Source organism: Nicotiana tomentosiformis, chromosome 2, assembly GCF_000390325.3.
Source record: "Nicotiana tomentosiformis chromosome 2, ASM39032v3, whole genome shotgun sequence".
Lineage (NCBI taxonomy): Eukaryota > Viridiplantae > Streptophyta > Magnoliopsida > Solanales > Solanaceae > Nicotiana > Nicotiana tomentosiformis.
Window position 1 is genome coordinate 77,048,368 of NC_090813.1, and position 21,472 is coordinate 77,069,839.

Sequence of the window (21,472 nt, forward strand, 5' to 3'; positions counted from 1 at the left end):
ATGAACATCAAACAAATAACAAAACTTTGGCTATACAATTGCTATCATTAATTTCAATTTAGCATCTTCAAGGAATTGAAGGGTATAAGCTGAAACCTCTTCACTCCAACATTGCAAGGGTATAATATTTTTTTCGTTGAAGAATATTAGTTTTGAATCATTAGATTATGTGAAAGGTTTTTTTTCTCTAATTCAACATGAGGGATATTGGTTTCTAATTGATAGTTTCTATAGCGATTTTCAAGCGTAACAAAAAGTACTTTTTAAAATCTGTATATATAGGTTATTCAAAATTGAAAATCTGTGGCTAGAGATATCGATAAACTCAAAATGGAATCATACTGAAATAAAGTTTCACCAACTAAAGAATCATTTAAAATTTTAGATAGCCAATTAAAGTGAATTTTAAATTAAGGATAATATCTTCACTTGCATCATCATAAAGATAATCATTATTGAAATATATATAAATTTTTAGAAATTAAAATTTTAAAATAGAAATACTTTAAAAAAAAAATAATAACATACCAAATAAGAGTTCAAGTCGTAGTAAAAGAGTCGTATCGTAACCAAAGAATCTTTCATATTGTGTCAACCTTTGTGCTTTGCCATAAATATGAGTTATTATTTCGCTTTGTGAAACTTTAGGTTCCAATGACACGAATGAGAATGGTGCAAAAATAAATTATCAATACTAGATTAGAAAAAAATGTTAGTCTTTTTTCATATAGTGTTTCCTAATTAATATCTAACGATTATCTATAATTATCTAGAAGGTTTAAATTTTAAGGTTATTTATATATAATTCAAATAACTCAGATATTTATCATGGTTAATGTCAAATATCAAAATGGAGTCATACTGGGAAAACAAATTCACTGGCTAATTTTTTTTTTTTTTTTTTTAGATAGCCGACTAAAATGAGTTTTGAATTAAGGATAATATTTTCACTTACATTGTTATAAAAATAATTATTATTGACAAAAAAAGTTTTAGAAACTGAAATTTTAAAATAAAAATATTTTTTGAAAGATATTAACACACCAAATAAGAGTTCAAGTAGTAGTGAAAGAGTCAAGTCGTATCCAAAGTGTCCTTCATAGTCTCAACCTTTGATTGTTTTACCATAAGTATGCATTATTATTTTGCTTCCTGACTATTTTTAAGATTCAATGACACCGGCAAGAATTGTACCCAAAAAGAAAAATAGAATTATAACTAGGAGATTTGAGAAATGGTTAATATTTTTCATGTAGTGTTTCTTAATTAATATTCAATGATTATCTATATTTATTGAGAAGGTTTAAATTTTAAGATTATTTACATATGATCCAAATAACTCAAATATTTGACATGATTAGTGTCCGCGCATCCGCGAGTGCTAATACTAGTTTGTGAATACAGAAATCATCAACACTCGTTAATAGTGCACGAATATTTTTAAGTTCATGACCAGTTACTTATAAGTCATTTAATTCCCAATTTGCAAACATATACTAAGGTTACTTCCCAAATTGGTAGTTAGATAGTTATTTTATTTATACTGCTGAATTTATTAAGACTAAATTGATGTTAAAATTTTCATACAAACATATACTATAATCTTTTCGCATATTTCAACAAATATTGAATCTCAACTCCCACAAACTTTTCCTAACCCACAACTAGCATTTAATTTGCCCATGTCACAATCTTTGGTAGATTATTTCATTATAACGGCCAAGATGCCATGTATGGGCGGGGGAGTGTGTGTATGTATTTCCATTGTATCTTAATACACACACACACATATTATAGTTGTCAATTGATTAAAAATAATCCGAAAACGAACAACTAAGGTGAAGTTAGTTTATGTAACACTATCACACAAAGATAAAAACCAAAAAGGAAAATTGTGAAAAAATGATGTAACGCTAACAATTTGTTTGGATAGTTGTTACCTGTTGTATTGTATTGTATTGTATTGTATTGTATTGTTACTTTAACTAAAATGTTTGTTTTGATTGTTACTTAAATTTATTGTATCATATCGTTAAATTCATCGTTACGTAACGACAAAAAATATCACTTTATGGAACGACGAATTTAGTGTGGTCACATCGTTACCTTATTTTTTTTCTCTCATATTGCCCTTCTTTATTATTAAATAATTATATATTTATTCCTTATTTTTTTTCTCTCATATTGCCCTTCTTTATTATTAAATAATTATATATTTATTCTTACCCTACTTTTTATATAATAATTTTACTATATATCATATTTTTTCTTAATAATATTGCAAGTTTATTTTTTATATTGTTGGTGCGTGACATCATGAAACGACGACAAACGATACAATCTATTAAAATATTGTATTCATCAAACAATACAATATAATGCAATACAATACGACTACATGTAATAACAATAAAGGGTCGTTTTGTTGGAGGGATTAGTAGATTTCAGTATAAAACATGGTGTCGTTTATCCCTTTTTTGGGGTTGTGGTCAAGATATGTTAGTGATGAAATCAATTTATTTCTATGTCTGGCGTGAGTAATCAATTAGAATAAATTTTTATCAAGTATCAATTAGATTAGGGTCATTTTTATTTTTAATTCTTAAAAATATGTGAATTAAGCAACTTAGTTAGATATGATCTTAATTTAAATGTATTATTTATAACTGATCTTCCCCGATAGTACGTGAAAGGAGGGAGAAAGATTTTGCATTTACTAAAGCCATAACTAATACTTGTATAATTTATACATAAATTTAGGTGTTATCTTGTATCTTATACAACACGGAACAACTAATTAACTACAACAACAACAACAACTTAGTGGAATCCCATATGTATTAGTGTTAACTATACATATGTATTAATTTCTATATAATAATAACTATATTAAAATTTTGGAATTTACATTCACTGACGCCGTAAATTTTTTTCACTATTTATGTATTTTAACTTTTCGTAATAATTAATTTGTCCGATTTTTTAAGTTATTATTTTCACTTTCTCCAAATGATTATTATTTGATATAATTATTCTTAAGTTACATGATAATGTTAGAACTTTTTTAGTATATAAAAGATAAACTCAATGATTTATATATAACTAATCTATAATACAAATGACTCCTAAGTCCTAACACCACGTTGACACTACTTCCTTCAACAAAAAGGAAAACGAAACTCACTCCAATTAAAAGACCAAAAAATTGTTTTAAAACAAAGAGAAAGTGTATACTATATGAATCATAATGATGTACTACGTCTATACGTTGTCGATATTCCGAGGACACATACGCACAAATCACTTTAGCAAACAACATACCAACAATATTTTATTATTTATGTAATTTAATAGTCCAATGTACAGTAACATTGTTTGAATATTTTAATTAAAAGACTAATAAAGTATAACAGGAAAAGAAAGTGTTGAATAGAAAAATTAAAAGGAAAAAGGAGGTGATTACAGGTGCATTATTCCAGTAGTAGTAGAACACAGCAAAGGAAAGACCCTCCTTAAAACGAGGTACTCCCCGACAATTTCGTCTCTCTCTCTCTACAAGACTCTTTCCTTTCTCCTTTAACCCCACCCCCTTCACCCTATACCCCCATACCCACTGCCACCCTTGTATTCACTTCTCTCCATAGCTACTGCTTACCTATACATACATATTGCTTTTGTCCCTAATATTCTGTTTTGTGACAAATACTGAACTTGGTTCTTTAAAGTTTACTCTTTTTTCACTTTCAAGAATCTGAAGCTGTTTTTTTTTTTTGGTTCAAACCCTTGTTGGGTTTTCAATTCCTGAGCCTGAGGTATGTTTTTCAATCTTTTTCTTGGTTTTTGGTGCTGCCATGGAGTTTGTTGTGCAATGACAATTAAGCACATGGTGTTGTTGCGTGAGCTGATCAGATTTATTAATAGCTTTTTAGTTGTATTGATGCGAGTGTGTGCTTAATTAATTGTTATTTAAGTATGCATTTAATGTTTCAGTGTTGTAATCTTGAAAACAAATTCTCCAAGTAACGTTTTCCTGTTCATTTAATTTTCTCCCCTATTTTTCTGAATTCCTTTTAGTTTTTTGGATCCTGTTGAAAACATCAGTTTCTTTCATTAATACTTTGAATTCGTTATGGGGTCGTGATCTTATTTGTAAAACGTAGAAAAAAAGTAGAGCGTTAGGAATTTCACTGTCCTTTCTTTTATTTTTGTTTGGAATTACGAAGCTCTCAATTAAAATTATCTTTTTTGTAGAAAGACTGATGTTTTTTTTTCCTGGTTCAATCATAGATAAATATAGAACAATTCCTATTTGTTAGTTTAAAACTTAAGTTGTCGGTTGGACCTTTTTAGAGGAGTCTTGATGCCATGTGAACTACAATTGTTGTTCAGAGAAAAATTGTGCCATACATGAAAATCAAACAAGGTGGCAACTGGTAGTGGAGTTTGTCAACTTTGCAAAACTCCCGCGCGTCACTTTATTGTCATATTCTCTATTATATGCAAATTAGTCATCTTCCCAATTAGTCTTTTTCCGGTCGGTTTGTGGGTGGGGTTGGATGGAGGTGAGTGAATGATTTGCCTGGTAATAGTTGCCTACTGTCTGAACTTGCAACTACTTTGTTTTTGTTGATAACGGTGGTGTAGTTTCCGAATTCTAGTTCAAGGCAGGGCAGGACGGGACTCATGGGGGTTGGGGGGAGCCTCCCCCCCAGGGAAAACGCGTCAATTTGGACACCTCGATTATTCCACATGTTATCTTCCACCCGGTAAATTTATCCACTAACACTTAGGCAGATGGAAAGAAGTTACCTAACCTTTTTATCTTTGCTGGTTCTCCCATACTTTTGACCTACTTCATTCACTTAATTGCTGGTCTCCCATAGTTTTCACCCACGTCATTCACCGCTAGGCCACACCAAGCAACCAATAGGGACCCTAGAATGCAAAATGACCTGTCATTTCACGGCATATATCGCGTCCTGAGTCTTGATTATGTACTTGTGTGGGTGGTAACTCGTCATTTTATGACCTGTTCAGGTTTTAGAATGTTGGTGGCTAGAGCCTTTTTGGTTTGTCCATAAAAGGTACCATAAAAAAGACTATTTAGAGATTTTATGTGCTTTGGTAACAGGTTAAATAGGACGAGTGAGGAGAGCTACTAGGCCATCTTATGCAGATTTTAATATCTTCTAGTATTCCAACAACAACAACCCAGTGTAATCCCATAAGTGGGGTTCGAGGAGGTTAGGATGCACACAGCCTTACCCCTACCCTGGAAGGGCAGAGAGACTATTTTTGATAGACCCTTGGCTAAGAAATCATTTAGCATTCCAGTTGTGATCAAACTAACAGCTAGCACAACATTCTTTTCCTTATGTACGTTGTTTGCTAGATTGGGAATTCCTTTGGAGATCCTATACTAGAAACAATGTTTATCAGCTTATGGATTAAAGAAAGGAGATAATTGTCAATGTCTTTGTATATATTTTGCGTAGATTCTTTGTTAACATTAGTAGTTCATAAGTGTGTTTTTGGTGCAGCTTACAATGAGAGCTTTTTCGATTTTATATTCGCCCTCAACAGGCATTTAAGTTATGGCGGTGCTTCTGATGAAGAAGAGGAGTGTGTTCCTTGATGGGGTAGGTTAATGCATTGTGGTTAGGAATTACTATTGACCTGATTATCCGGGCAAATAATGCATATGTTTATTAAATGTAACTTGTAAAAAAATCGCAGGGAGCATGTGGAGTAAAGATGAGACAGCTACCGTTTATGTGGATCATCTGTATAGTTATGTTGTTTATTGTATATAGGACCACTAATTATCAGTATCAACAGACAGAGGTATGAGTGCTTGTACTTGTATTGATTTGCTAACATTTGCTACTTCTGTTTTTGATATTTGAACTGTTGAATGTGAAAGAATAAGAGATATGTTTCCTTTTATGAAATACAGAGAAGCTGGCTGATACATTTTTGGCATTTAAGTTTCTATTTTGACCTTCTAATTCTGCTTTACCTGAACCTTGATACAGTTTTGCTGATGAACATTTTCTCTTCCCTGTTTACCTTTTCAGATAGAGTCGAGGTTGGATCCATTTTATTCTTCGCAGGTAGTTATGTTTTTGTTTCGTACTTAACATTTTCTAGCTTTCTATACCTTACAGCACAAGGTAGTGGCAATAGGATTGGCTTTTCGAAGCCAAAAATTTTAATTCATCAATGGCATTTCTTGCTATCTAAATTGACTGATGCTGAACATAAATAAGCAACGGAGCACTGTAAGCGGTAGAGTGGCCTTGGCATGATCTGCTTAGGTTCAGCACCTAAAATAGAACTTTCTGGCTTTTGTGTGAACTAGCTTGCCCATATAAAATTCTCATGTCACTTGGATGCCATTTATTCTTTCAACCAGGACCCTAGTTTGGATATGAGAAGTTTGAACAGTTTGCCTCGTGGTATTATCCAAGCAAGATCAGATCTTGAGTTAAAGCCTCTGTGGTCAACAAGTAGTTCGAAGTCAAAGGCAAAGGTCTTACTCTACCCTTTCTATGAAAAATAGAGCAACCTTCTTTTGATACTGATATGTTATTTGTTACCATGCTTATCCAAGATATTAGACCATCTCTTCCCCTCGCTGGGTTGTCTATCACTCTTTCCTCCAGGCTGCATTCATCTAATTTGTGGCAATGTTGTGCCTCCATTTTCAGGCTAGCAATTCTAGCTGCCATAACTTGTTGGCAGTTCCAGTTGGCATTAATCAGAAGAGCAATGTTGATGCTCTGGTCCAAAAGGTATAACATCTAATTTAAGTTTCTTATGGACAGCAGTTATGTTTTAGTATTTTCTGACTTTACTACCTTGTTATTTATATCTGCAGCTAATTTTGTGATATTCAGTTTCTTTCAGAGAATTTTACTGTCATTCTATTCCACTATGATGGTAATGTTGATGGGTGGGAGGACCTCCAATGGAGTAAAGATGCCATTCATATTGTTGCTCACAATCAGACGAAATGGTAAGGAACACACTCTATATTTTATAGTGGATTAAATTGACATGTGCAGTTTAAGGACAATAAAAGGAAAATTTTAAGCACTTGACTTGCAATTTTGCCGTGATTTAGAGGTGCCGTTCAACTGACGTGCAGTGTGATTCCAGTGAAAGCAGAGTAATCCTTAGGCCACTAGTTGCTGGAAATTAGTCTGTGCTGTTCATTAATATAAAACTTATTGTTTAGTAATCCAGAAAAAGTTGCTGGTAATTAGTCTGCATCATAATAACCATCCATGATACCTTGCGGCCCTTTGCTGAACAAATGATGACATATTGTTCTTTAATGTCCTAATATGGCCTCCTTTTTATGCAAAATTTTCTTCCTGTGGAGCTTTGCGTGTAGCTTGTATGGTTTATGCTAAATAATATCTCCCCATTGGTGTGCATTAATTTGATGCAGGTGGTTTGCAAAGAGATTTTTACATCCTGCAGTTGTTTCAATCTATGATTACATCTTCCTTTGGGATGAAGATTTGGGTGTGGAGAATTTCCATCCTGGAAGGTAGAATGATTAAACAAGTTTGCTGTTGGCCTTTTGTTTATCTTAATTTTTTTAAATCTACGAATAGATATATTTGATACAAGTCATTCTCTCCTGGTGAGTATTTTTAATAATGATCCTATGAACTTGTTGTATAGAAATAAGCAGAGATGTAATCATTTGATATCCAATATATGCACTTGACAAGTCAATTACTCCTGGAGGATTACTGTGAATAATGATTCCATGAACACCTTTTTTAAAGAAATAAGCAAATGTAACCATTTTAAACATAAATCAGTAGTGATTCTGTTTCTGTAATCCTGAATATTTTTCCTGTCTTCTTTTATTTCAAGCATTTGGCTATCAAAAATCATGACATGTTTCCCTGTCATTTAAGCTTTTAGGAGATGAACTGTTTGCAGTTGCTTCATTTAGTATCTACAGTTTATTGCATTTACATTATCAAGTCAATGGGTGTTTTCTGTTGCTTACTCTATTAACCATGCTTCCTTTTTTAGGGGGCTTCTTGCCCTAGAAGGATGGTTGTTACTTACATAATAACACCAATTTCTGTACGTCTCTTTGCTAATTGTAATTTTCGTTCAATTGCATCCTTTTGTTATTTAGGTACCTTGAAATTGTGAAATCTGAAGGACTGGAGATTTCTCAGCCTGCTTTAGACCCGAATTCTACTGGTATCCACCATAGAATCACAATACGAAGCAGAACAAACAGGTTCCACAGGTACGCCTGTCTGGTGATCCAACCGGTCACATTCAACCTTTTAATATACCTCAACAACAACAACAACAACACACACCCAGTGTATCCCCACAAGTGGGTTTTGGCTTTTAATCTGCCTCCTTAGGGTGAATACTGATGCACAATTTCTTCTTGCAGAAGGGTCTACGATATTAGAGGTAGTACAAAGTGTTCAGACGAAAGCGAAGGCCCCCCATGCAGCGGGTAAGCATAATTGCGATTATTGGATCAGACTGTTATTAGCCTTTGGGCATTCGTTGGTTAGGATAAGCGTTTGAGTTCAGTTCTTGATTTTCAAGTTGACCGGTGCATGGCAAGTTGACCCTTTGTTATATACTCTCTTCCTGCAATTTTGTTCTACAAAAAATATTTGGAGAATATTTAACTTCTCTTGTGTCTTGAGTTAGATGAGAATTCTTCCGGAAATTTTCTGTATTATGGCTTTAACAGAATGGGCTTGTTCACTGTCGTTTTACAGATTTGTGGAGGGAATGGCTCCGGTCTTTTCAAGATCTGCGTGGCTTTGTGCCTGGCATCTTATACAGGTAGAACTTGTTTTCTTTAGACCTTTTCCAAAGAATACGCTTAAGGATAACATAATTGGTAATAGGAATGTAAATTTGAGAAGGGTGTTGGATTTTGATACTTTATTATTTCGATTTGAAAGAAGCAGGCAAAGTATTCTAGAAGTGTTTGGATTTAGTGGCTGAGTGTTTGTTACTTTATCTTGTTGATCATCCCAATGAGTGGTAGCTTTTAAGAATTCTGGCAACTAAAGATTAGAATTCAATTATGTGTGTGTTCTATGTTACATTTTTCTTATTGGGGTGGGGAGCAGTGTTCTCTATGAGATGATGGCTATGTCTTGTTTGCATTGGAACTTAAACAGTTATTTAAATTGTTGTATCTTCTCATCTTATGATCATGTTTGTTTTCATTTTGGGTTGAAATGCTCTTATTCTGTTAATGTGCTTTAAGTTAAATTAGCAAAGCTCAACTAGGTACTTGGATTACTTTTCACTTGCACTTTTGGCATGTCACGAGAACACACTGTCTGCTTGTTCACACCCCAAAATAAGTTCTGTTTCCGCTCTCGTACTGATTCATCATGTTTAATTAAGCTTATAATGGTTGCTCTTTCCTGTCAGAATGATCTTGTTCATGGGTGGGGAATGGACATGAAACTTGGTTATTGTGCACAGGTGAGTTTATTTCTTCGTGGCTGCTAAATTTGGTTTACTTCTTTTCGACTTGTTAATTTACAATATGGACCTTTCATCCATTCCTGTGAATGCTTTTATGTTCATTTCCTCTGATGGTAGACTAGCTTTCATGCGTGTCTTCTCTACAGTGTACATAGAAGTTCTGGAATTTAAATTGCTATACATTTCTCTTTCCACTCTGAAACTGTAGTTTCAAGTTTAATGTTCTTGAATCATTCCCAATTCATCGAACTCCTCAAAAAATCATCATCAGCTTATCTCTTTGTTAAATTTGGTAGTTGCCTTGTTTAGGTGTTACAAAACATTATTCTATGTTTATGTATTAGCTTGTAATGTTAGCTCTTTCAGTGTGGAAACAACCAATTGCTAGTCTTTGCTGGCTCTCTGAGATGAATAGCTGGGACTAGAGGTCCCGATAATTTTCTTTTATGGGGCGTAAATTTTAGTACAGTTAAACAGCCTGACTGCTTAACATCGCTAGACTTTTTCTGTTCTCATATCACCTGATATGTCGACTTCTTCATCATGGCCACTTCCTCTAGACTTAGATGCTATTAGGCGTAGCAGAGATTGATTGGATACTTGATATGTAGATGTTGCTATTGTTGTCACCTTCAGGTGCCGTGGGGATGGGTTAATGTATTATTATTGCAGTTTAACTATTAGCTACTTGGGTTTTATGTATGCTGAGGTTGTATAGTAGAACTTTATTAATAGTTTCATCATTTTTTCTCTTGAAGTATGAGCTCATTAACAGCCCTAAATCTTCTTTTATTTAAATATTGTAGGGAGACCGATCCAAAAAGGTGGGAGTAGTTGACAGTGAATATGTAGTTCACCAGAGCATTCAAACTTTGGGTGGGCAGTCTTTGAAGAAGGTAATTTTCCGTTTCCATTCTTCAAGGCTAAAGGCTCATTTTTGTGATTCTCCTCTTTAATTGTCTCAAGTATATCAGATAAGGTGTACTTACAGTCTACTACAGATAGAGGCTATGGTGTAATTGTGTTGTTTGCTTCAATGTACCTCCGTTAACCATACTTTTGTCTTTGTGCAGGATTCAAACCCTGAAGAGTCTGTGAAGGTATATGCCATTCTACTCTGTGCTTCGGCAGTTTGATTTTCTCAATATATATATCTGCTGCTGATGTTTTTGCTAATTCTTGTCCTTGATTTTCATTCTCTTTTCCTTTGACCTACAGAGACACGTTGTTGACGTGAGATCTGAGGTGGGCGTCTTGCTTTATACAACTTGTGTATTTTTGTCCATTCAGTTATCTCTTCTGTATTTGATGACATTTCAAAGCTTTGCTTGTTTTAAGATGACATTTGTAAGCTTTGCATGGTATAGCATCCATTGCTCGTGTTGTCTGCATTACAATCTGCCTTCCATGATTTTACAGATTCGGAGACAATCAACGTATGAACTGCAAATATTCAAGGACCGGTGGGCACGAGCTGTGAAGGAGGACAAGAACTGGTCAGATCCATTTAAAACAAGGCAGAGACGTAGACAATGGTATAAACAAAGGAGAAAATCAAAGGTTAAGCGTCGATGAGGTTTAAAGGTTATCTGAAATTCAATCAATGGGCTAACAAAGACTAGAACAAATCGGTTATCGTCTGTTGCATTGTGGCATTCAATCACAACCAGTTCCTGTCAGATTCATACCTTGCAGTTTGTTCTTAAATTAGTCCCCATAATCCAATGATTAGTTCATTATTTGGATAGGTTTAGTTTCTCCTAGTTTTTGTGCTGAATGTATTTATTAATTTTCTTCTTTAACATTTATCTCTTTCATGTACATCATTTTTTTGTAACTAGGCTTGGTTGGTGACCTCATATTGCCGTTGGTTTTAATTTCCATTTTCTTGTGTGGTAGGTAGGTTTTATTTCAATCGTGAGCCTTGTCTTATGGGTGAATCTGATAACGTAGAGGGGGGGGGAAAATCACAATATTGAATTGAGAGGGCAGAAAAGATTTATATCTGTAGTTAGAAGTTAAGTTGATATTCCCAGCAACGTTGAAGGATAGAAAAGACAAGGAAAAAAGTAATGAGAAAACAAACGAGGCGACAGCTGCCATAGTCAAAGATCATCTAGAAGGGTAATCCTAAGATTGACGATGAAATCTGATTTTATTGATTTGTCATTCTAACGTGGGAATTGGGATGTACCGTTAATTACAACTATTGAATATGAAGTTCTAGATTGGAATGAATTCTGCTTTTTGACTCGTGATTTACTCTTGAAATTAGATATGGTTCGATAAAATCTTCGCGTCCTACTAATTCACTAGGTAGGCTCACCATATCAAGGGACAACAAAGGCTAAAACTTATTCAATTATGCTAAGTTGCTAACAATGAATTATATTATGAATTACCAATTATTTGTCATAAGTATTACTCTATACCATTGTCTTTTTTGAGACATATTTTTAGAATACGAGTGTTTATTAAAGAACTGCAAAATAAATGGAGTTATTGAAATAAGTACTCTTTGAGGAAATGCACTAAAAACGAAGCCGAACTTTGGAAGTTCGATTGTTTTGTAATCTGTTTTCGGACAAATGAATTGTAAGAAGTATGGACAATAACACAGGCTGGCTTTGTCTTAAACATTGTGGTGGTTTGAATTTTCGTCAATCCCCCATTATTCGGTAGACTTGCCCTTTTTTTTTTCTCTGACTTTGCTGGAAATTTAGGAATGAAAAGCAGTTTACTTGAGTGTTTTCTACCACTTCATAAATTTCTTTGCTAAGTTAATAATATTCGGATCTTTAAAAACGAATGTCAATTTCTGAAGTCTGAATCTTCTTTTGTTTTCTTTTACTTTTTAAAGATAATTCGGACAAGAAGATGCTATGAATTGGAGAACTACGGGCCCATCAGCACCAAAAAGTTGGTGTATTTTGATAAGAAAACACTAATAATTTGAAAAACATTAAGCAATTAGCAATCTAGCTGATGCAATAAAATATTTTAACTTATCATACTTTGTAAATGCAGCAAGGTAACGGGGTGAGGCTTCATACACAAGTCATCCCCAAGAGAGGTAGTTTCAAGTATCTTGGATCTATAATATAAGGTAACAGAGAGATTGATGAAGATGTCATGCATCGTATTGGAGCAGGATGGATGAAGTGGAGGCTCGCTTCCGGTGTCTTGTGTGATAAGAATATGCCGCTGAGACTTAAAGGTAAGTTCTACAAGGTTGTAGTTAGACGACTATATTGTATGGAGCAAAGTGTTGGCCGGTCAAGAACTCTCATACCCAGAAGCTAAAAGTAGCTGAGATGAGGATGTTGAGGTGGATGTGTGGGCATACCCGGTTGGATAAGATTAGGAATGAAGTTATTCGGGAAAAGGTGGGAGTGACCCTGTGGAGGATAAGATGCAGGAAGCGAGGTTGAGATGGTTGGGGCATGTTAAGAGGAGAAGTATAGAAGCCCCAATTAGAAGGTGCGAGCGGTTAGCCTCGGTGGGCAGCATGAGGGGTAGAGGTAGGCCTAAGAAGTCTTGGGGAGAAGTTATTAGGCAGGACATGGCATAGCTGGAGCTGATTGAGGACATGACCCTAAACATGAGGGTGTGAAGGTCAAAGATTAGAGTAGAAGGTTCGTAGGTAGTCGAGCATTTCTCTGTGTCTTACTCAGTTCGCTAGCAATAGTGCTAATATGATATCTTTTATTCATAGATGACTATTACTGCCTAGAGTTTAACTGCATTCTTGGATTCGATCTTATTTCATCTTGCTGTTATTCCTACTTGTCGCAATTACCTTTTCTTTTTCGGTCGTTCTCTAGCCGAGAGTCTATCGGAAACAACCTCTTTGCCCCTTCCAAGGGTAGGGTTAAGGTTGCGTACATCTTACTCTTCCCAGACCCCACTTTGTTAGAATAGCTGGCCCAAACCAAATAGGCTAAAAACCTTCCGAAGAAGAAATGGATCCAGGCCCACATACTTGACAATATTAAGTCTTGTAATATTATTGTAGAAATAGCCACAATTGTAATAGATAGCCATTTTTTATGGTTTTAGTATAAATAGATGAATAATGGTTAAGTTGTATAAGAGAGACATATTATCAATACACACATATTTTTCATCTCTGTCTTTTCTCTTTAGAATATTCGATCTAGGGTTTTCTATCAAAGAAAAATCATGGATTTTGGCTCGATTATTTCCATTCTAACATGGTATCAGAGCGAATCCTGCTGATTACTACTCTAATCTGAGTGTTCATCGGAGAAATTATCAGAAATTCTCGAGTTCTCTGGTTCCGACGAGTTCAAAAGGTTTTCGTTTTCTATTTGATTCAGATCCTTCGGCTGGGTTTTTCGTTCAAAGGTCTCATTCAACAATTTCTATGGAGATTCTGAGCCATTTTCATCGATCGATTTCACTGCAATTGCGCCATGAAGGTCAACTCGAAAATTAGGGATTTCTGTCATCATCAGTCTTAGCATGCGATGACATCCTTCTAGCCCTATCTTTTTGAGTTTTCTAGTTGATCGTTTTAGATATTTGCTTATAGAAACTATGACTTTAAGTAATGATTCAACTGAACCTCCTGGTGTTTCAACAACATCAGTCATCGATCCCTTTCACCCTCTCTATCTTCACCCTTCCGATACTCCAGGAACCATGTTAGTATTTGTGCCCTTCGCTGGCACATGATTTGGGAATTAGAAGGAAGGGATGCTAATTTCTCTGTCCGCAAAGAACAAAGTCCAGTTAATTGATGGATCTATAATTGAACCTATAACTAACTCTTTCCTATATCCTTATTGGCAACGATGTAATAATATGGTTAAAGCATAGATAATGAATTCACTTTCTAAGGACATAGCTAAAACAATCCTTTAATATAAGACTGCTAGAGAAGCCTGGAATACCCTTGTGGAAAGATATGGTGTTGCCAATATTTCCCAATATTACAGTCTTCAACAATTCATTTCCTCTGCATCCCAAGGCTCATATGATATTGCCACATATTATACTAAACTCAAGGGGTACTGGGATGAATTCTATACAATCTCTTTAGGGAAGCCTTGTACATGTGGTGCCATGCATGAATTCAATGAAGCACAAAAACTTATTCAGTTCCTATCAGGGTTAAATGAAACCTATTCTACTGTTAAGAGTAACATTTTAATGATAGGCCCTATTTCAAGTGTGGAAAAAACATATTCTATTCTGATTAGAGATGAGAAGCAAAGGGAAATTAATTCTGGTTCCCAACCTTTTTCTTCTGATTCCACTTCCTTTATAGCCAACTCCAACTCCAATTCTGGTTCTAATCAACCAAACACCACTAGAAATTGTACTCAAATGATGAATTTTGAACCCAGAAGATCCATACTCTCTTGCAAGTATTGCAAGAATCCTGGTCATACTGTAAACAAGTTATACAAGCTACATGGCTTCCCATCAGATTTTAAATTCACCAAAGGAAAAAGAGATGCTGCATGTGTTTAAGTTGAATCTACAGATCAAACTCCACCCAATCTTGATTTACCTCAAACTGAAGACATTCTGCATAGGGTTTTCAAGGAATAGTATGCTCATCTTATGTCTCTAATCCATCAGATGCAAATGTCTCTTTAAATCGCCAGTCTACTGTCACGACTCAAACTAACCCCTGTCGTGATGGCGCCTATCGTGGAACTAGGCAAGCCGATTCATTTCCAAAACAAATTGATATTTTCATTTCAAAGATAATTTAAATGTTATTTAACATAAAAACCTTCGTAAGGGAGTTCCAATCAAAATAAAAGTGAGGAAGGAAAAGCCCGACATCAGGGTGTCACTAGTCATGAGCATCTACTGCAATCTGTCTAACAATATCAAGGCTAACTCAGCCTGGAAAATAGCTAAATACAACTAGAGGAAGATAAGAGGAAGAAGAGCAGGGGCTGCGGTCGCCAAGCAGCTACCTTGTTATCCCCGAGAAATCTGCAACCAAAATAATCAACAATCACTACCATGTCCAGCTACATCTGGATCTGCACACAAGGTGCAGGGAGTAATGTGAGTACGCCAACTCAGTAAGTAACAACAATAAATAAAGATTGAGTAGTAGTGACGAGCAATAAAGCATATAACGTTCATATCAGGAAATCTCAGTAAAATGCCACATGTTTTTAAAATCAGGATTTGAATCAAAAGCGTTTAAACCCAGTTCCAGTAAAAATCATTTAAAGATATTTTTCAACAGTTTTCAAATAGAGGAAAAATGCAAAGGTGAGCAAAAATGATGAAATCATAAACAGTCCCTCGGACAAAACATCACTCATATACAGTCCATCGGGCAAACTTCAGAGTTACTCGTGCCACTCGGACATACCTCACAATCACTCTTGCTACTCGGGCATACCTCACAATCACTCATGCCTCCCAGTCACTCAGCACTCGGCACTCGCACTCAGTAGATACCTGCGCTCACTAGGGTGTGTACAGACTCCGGAAGGGCTCCTTCAGCCCAAGCGCTATAATCTGTATGGACAACTCACGTGCTGCACGGACCACTCACATGCTATAATAATAAAGTATGTTGCAGGCGGGCAGCCCCGATCCACACTCATTCTCACAATCAGGCCCTCGACCGATATCAAACATGCTACGGCGTGCAGCTCGATCCCATAAATATCCTCACAAATCAAGCCCTCGGCCTCACTTAGTCATAAACCTCTCAAGCCACTCGGGCATTTCAGTAAAACAGGGCATTCGGCCCAAAACATTTATATGCATCAAAATAGAGTCATAAAATTGAGTTATGCGGTAAACTAGTATAAACATGACTGAGTATAGATTTTCAATCGAAAAAAATGAGAGGATAGTAAAAAAAGGCCCCTAAGGGTCCAAACAACACTGGCACAAGGCCCAAACATGGCATTCAACCCAATTTACAGAAACTCTTTCTAAAACATATAAGTATCATATAGTTTCAACAAAGTTTGCAACTTTACAGTTGCTACGGGACGGACCAAGTTACAATTCCTAACAGTCCACGCCCACACGCCTGTCACTTAGCATGTGCATCACTAAAAATAGTAGAATGATACAAAATCCGGGGTTTCATACCCTCAAGACTAGATTTACAATCGTTACTTACCTCAAACCGGTCAAATCTCTATCCTGCAATGCTCTTGCCTCTGGACTCGGCCTCTAAATGCTCCAAATCTATTCACAATCAGTACAATACCATCAATATACGCTAATGGAATGAATTCCAATAGAAAAGCTACAAAATTAGACCAAAACCCAAAATTGGCTCAAACCCGGCCCCCGGGCCCACATCTCGAAATCCGACAAAATTTACAAAACTAGATATCCCATTCACTCACGAGTCTAACCATACTAAATTCATCAAAATCCGACATCGTTTGGTCCTTCAAATCCTTAAATTACTTCTCCAAAAATCCCAAGCCCTAACCCCTCATTTTCACTAATTACAATGACTAAATAACGGAAAATCACCATATAAACAAGTATTAGGACTCAAGCAACTTACCTCACTGATAGCCCTTAAATCACCCTTCAAAAATCACTCCAAAGGCTCCACAAACCGACTTGAAAATGGTGGAAATGAACCAAATTCGCGAAGGGTTCTATTTATGGTTTCTGCCCAGGTTTTCGCACCTGCGGGGTCTTTTTCCGCGCATGCGGGACCGCACTTACGGTCAAGGTGCCGCATCCGCGAACTCCACTTAATTCCCCAGCTTTCGCACCTGCGCTCCAGGCCTCGCAGGTGCGGCTAAATCCTTCACGCCTGCGCAAGCGTACCTGCGCTCTCATACTCCACTTCTGCGAAGCCTGCCCAGTATCCCCTTTCCGCATCTGCGCCCCAGGTTTCGCACCTGCGGGCTCGCAGATGCGACCTCCAACTCGCACCTGTGCAACCTACCTAGACCAGCATTGCCCGCACTTGCGAACTCCCCATGCGCACCAGCGGCCTCGCACCTGCAACTTTTTCTTCCACATGTGCGAAAATAGCAGTAGCAGCAGCTTCAACTGCATTTTCCAACTTCGACAAATCCGTTAACCACCCGGAATCACCCCGAGGCCCTCGGGACCTCAACCAAAAATACAAACAAGTCATATATCAACATACAAACTTAGTCGAACCTTCGAATCACTCAAAACAACAACAAATCATCGAATTACCCTCGGATTCAAGCCTAAGAACTTTTAAATTTCTAAATTTAACAACTGATGCCGAAACCAACCAAACCACGTCCGAATGACCTTAATTTTTTCACACACATTACAAATGACACTACGAACCTACTCCAACTTCCAGAATCGACCCCGATATTAAATTTTCCACTGCCGACCGAAATCGCCAAATTTCGCCAATTCAAGCCTAATTCTACCACGGACCTCCAAATCATATTCCGGATGCACTTCTAAGTTCAAAATCACCTAACTGAGCTAACGGAACCATCAGAATTCAAATTCGAGATCATTTACACATAGGCCAATATCCGGTTGACTTTTCCAACTTAATATTTTGAATAAGAGACTAAGTGTCTCATTCCACTCCAAAACCACTCCGGGCTCAAACCAATTAACCTGGTATATTATAATAGAGCTTAAGAGCATAAAGGAAATAGAAATGGGGAAAATGGGACTATAACTCCCGAAATAACTGGCCGGGTCATTACATCTACCTCCCAAGACTCTCCAATCTATGCAAATTTTGCAGGTTGGTATGATAATCCTGTTAGTAGGTTATATGGTTATCTTGTATGTTATACTAGTCATAACAATTTCAGCTCCTGGATCCTAGATTCAGGAGCAACCAATCACATGACACCTCATAAACACTTACTTCATAACATATAACCTTAATCTCTCCTTCTCTTGTCACTTTACCAAATGGTTATAAAGTAAAAGTTACTTCTTTTGGATATCTTTCTCTATCCTATAGTATCATTCTAACTAATGTACTATTAGTACCTTCCTTTCATTACAACTTAATTTCTACACATCAGCTTCTTTCTCAACTCAAATGCTATGCACTCCTTACTAATATTTCCTGTTGGTTATAGGGCCCTTCTCTGAAGAGGCCATTGAAAATTGTTAAGGTTGAACATGGACTGTACATTCTGAGATTGTCATCTCATTGTATTGCTGCAGCTGATGATACTTAAGTCAATGACTGTATAATTTCTTCTTTTCCTAAGTCTACTTCAACCTCTGTTTTTCCTACTCATAATTCTGTACTTGATACTTTTAATGTTATTCCAGTTGCTTGTAATTCTAGTTCTATCAATAAAAATGATGTACTTTGGCATCAAAGAATGTGACATATGCCTTTTGTAAAAATGATTTCTATTCCTCATCTATCTAGCAAATTTTCTTCTAGACAATCTTTTACATGTACTATATGTCCAATGGTTAGACAACAAAGACTCTCATTTCCTGAAAGTTCATCACACTCTAACAGACCTTTTCAACTTGTCCACATTGACCTTTGGGGGCCTTACCACACTGACACATACAATGGTTTCAGATACTTTCTGACCATTGTAGATGACTACAACATGGTCACCTGGACACATCTTCTTTCTTTTAAAGGCAATGCCTTCTCTATTATCAAATCCTTTATTGCCATGGCATCTACTCAATTTCATACTTCAATTGAAACCATCAGAACTGATAATGCATTTGAATTGGGATCTACTCATTCCCATGCTACATACCTCACTTCTCTTGGCATTTCTCACCAAACTTCTTGTCCACACACACCTCAACAAAATGACATAGTAGAAAGGAAACATAAGCATTTGTTAGAGACTGCTACGGCCCTTATATTTCAATCCAAACTGCCTACCAAATACTGGGGGAGTATGTACTTACTGCAACCTACCTCATCAACATATTTCCTTGTACTATTCTTTCTAACAAAATACCCTATAAAGTATTACTTGATCATCTTCCTACCTATGATCACCTCAGATCATTTGGATGCCTAGCATATGCCACTATTCCTCATCCTTCCAATGATAAACTACAATCTAGAGTTATCCCTTATGTGTTTCTAGGTTATGGTTTTGGTAAAAAGAGTTACAAGTTACTGAACTTAGGAACCAAATCTATATTCTATTCTAGGGATGTCACCTTTGTTGAGCATATCTTTCCTTCTACCTCTACACCTTCTGGTTTCTTTCCTTCTTCTACTTCCTCCTTTTCTGATCACTTCACCCCTAATCATGCTCCTTCTTCACCCCATCATTCTCCTATTTCTTCCCTTGATCATGCTCATGTTCCTTCACTAATTATTGAACCACAAACACAAATTCCTCTTTCTGCTTCTTCATCTCCTCTTCCTTTGAGAAGATCCTCTAGGACTACAGTCACTCCTGCTCATCTTAAGGACTACATCTATTATCCTGTACCTCCAATTACTTCTGCCATCTTTTCATCATCTTCTCAATCTTCTTCTCCTACTCCTTTACTTGAGCCTTCTTTCTACCATCAAGCTTCCTCCAATCCTGCCTGGCAAGAGGCAATGTTGAAAGAATTTCAAGCTTTGGAGTCTAATCAAACATGGGATATTTTTCCTTTACCACCTGGCAAGAAGGCCATTCCTTGCAAATGGGTGTATAAGATTAAGTAAAAATTAGATGGTAGCATTAAGAGATACAAGGCTAGGTTGGTCATAAGGGGGGATACTCAACAGGCCGGTGTTGATTATTTTGAAACATTCTCACCAGTGGTCAAGTTCACTACTATTAAATGTCTTCTTGCCTTGGCTGCCAAACACTCCTGGCCTGTATACCAGCTTGATGTAAATAATGCATTCTTGCATGAGGATCTATTTGAGGAAGTCTACATGAAAGTTTCTCTTGGTCTCACTGTCTCTTCCTCTTCTTATGTCCCTCCTTTGATATGCAAACTCAAGAAGTCATTGTATAGTCTCAAGCAAGCATCAAGACAATAGTTTGCCAAATTATCCATTGTTCTAACTTCTATGGGGTATTCGTCCAGCCTAAATGACTATTCACTATTCACTAAAATCACTATTTCCTCTACTGTTTTTATTGTTATATATGTGGATGACATATTGTTGGTTGAAAATGATGTTTTTGAGTTAGACTCTATCAAATCTTTCTTAGACCATCAATTCAAAATCAAAGATTTAGGATCTGTTCACTATTTTCTAGGTCTTGAGGTTTCCCACATACCTCAAGGTCTCCTTATTAATCAACATAAATATCTCAAGGAGCTCCTTATTGAGTTCCATTGTGACTCTGCTTCTTCTGTTGTTACACCATTGGACATGTCTATTAAGCTCACCCCCTCTTCTGGTGATCCTTTGGTTGATCCTTCTCCTTATAGAAGGCTCATAGGCAAACTGGATTTTCTGCAACACACCAGGCCTGATATCTCATTCTCTGTTCAGCACCTTAGTCAGTTCCTCAATGCTCCTCGAACTGCTCATATGCAGGCAGGTCTACATGTTTTGAGATACTTGGTTAAGGACCCTGCTAGAGGCCTTCTACTAAACAACAGTCAGAATTTTTCTGTTATTGCCTATTCAGACTCTGACTGGACAGGGTGTCCTTCCTTTAGGAAGTATGTGCCTGGTTATTTTGTTACTCTTGGGGGCAGTCCTGTTACATGAAAGTCAAAGAAACAACCTACAATATCATTGTCATCTGCAGAAGCTGAATACATGGCCCTTAGGAAGACTGTTGGTGAACTTACTTGGCTTGTTAGGCTGTTAGCAAACTTGGGTCTCTCTATCTCTGCTCCTATTCCTTTGTATTGTGACAACAAATCAGCCATCAATATTGCCAAAAATTCTGTTTCTCATGAGAGGACCAAGCATATTGAGCTTGATTGTCATTTTGTCCGAAAAAAGCTTGCTAGTGGTCTCATCTCTCTGCATTATATTTCTACTGAGTCTCAACTGGCAGACATTTTTACCAAACCT

General features: G+C 36.4%; 2 protein-coding genes across 3 annotated transcripts; both read left to right on the forward strand.

Annotated features, from left to right (window-relative positions):
• Positions 1-3,500: 3,500 nt before the first annotated feature.
• On the forward strand, positions 3,501-11,366 carry LOC104098641 (uncharacterized). 2 transcript variants are annotated; one of them, XM_033656764.2, is made up of 16 exons: positions 3,501-3,522; positions 5,541-5,639; positions 5,737-5,844; positions 6,078-6,113; positions 6,416-6,532; positions 6,711-6,794; positions 6,900-7,018; positions 7,457-7,558; positions 8,168-8,284; positions 8,441-8,506; positions 8,781-8,847; positions 9,451-9,504; positions 10,314-10,403; positions 10,581-10,607; positions 10,726-10,752; positions 10,927-11,366. In XM_033656764.2, exons 2-16 carry the CDS (start codon positions 5,595-5,597, stop codon positions 11,080-11,082), a joined length of 1,215 nt encoding a protein of 404 aa, XP_033512655.1. In that variant the 5' UTR covers positions 3,501-3,522; positions 5,541-5,594; the 3' UTR covers positions 11,083-11,366. The 2 variants fall into 2 exon arrangements, with proteins under 2 accessions (XP_033512655.1, XP_009603719.1); XM_009605424.4 differs by lacking the exon at positions 3,501-3,522 and adding an exon at positions 3,529-3,812.
• Positions 11,367-14,067: 2,701 nt separating this feature from the next.
• On the forward strand, positions 14,068-15,006 carry LOC138905107 (uncharacterized). The gene is made up of 2 exons (XM_070193609.1): positions 14,068-14,174; positions 14,469-15,006. Exons 1-2 carry the CDS (start codon positions 14,068-14,070, stop codon positions 15,004-15,006), a joined length of 645 nt encoding a protein of 214 aa, XP_070049710.1.
• Positions 15,007-21,472: the final 6,466 nt, after the last annotated feature.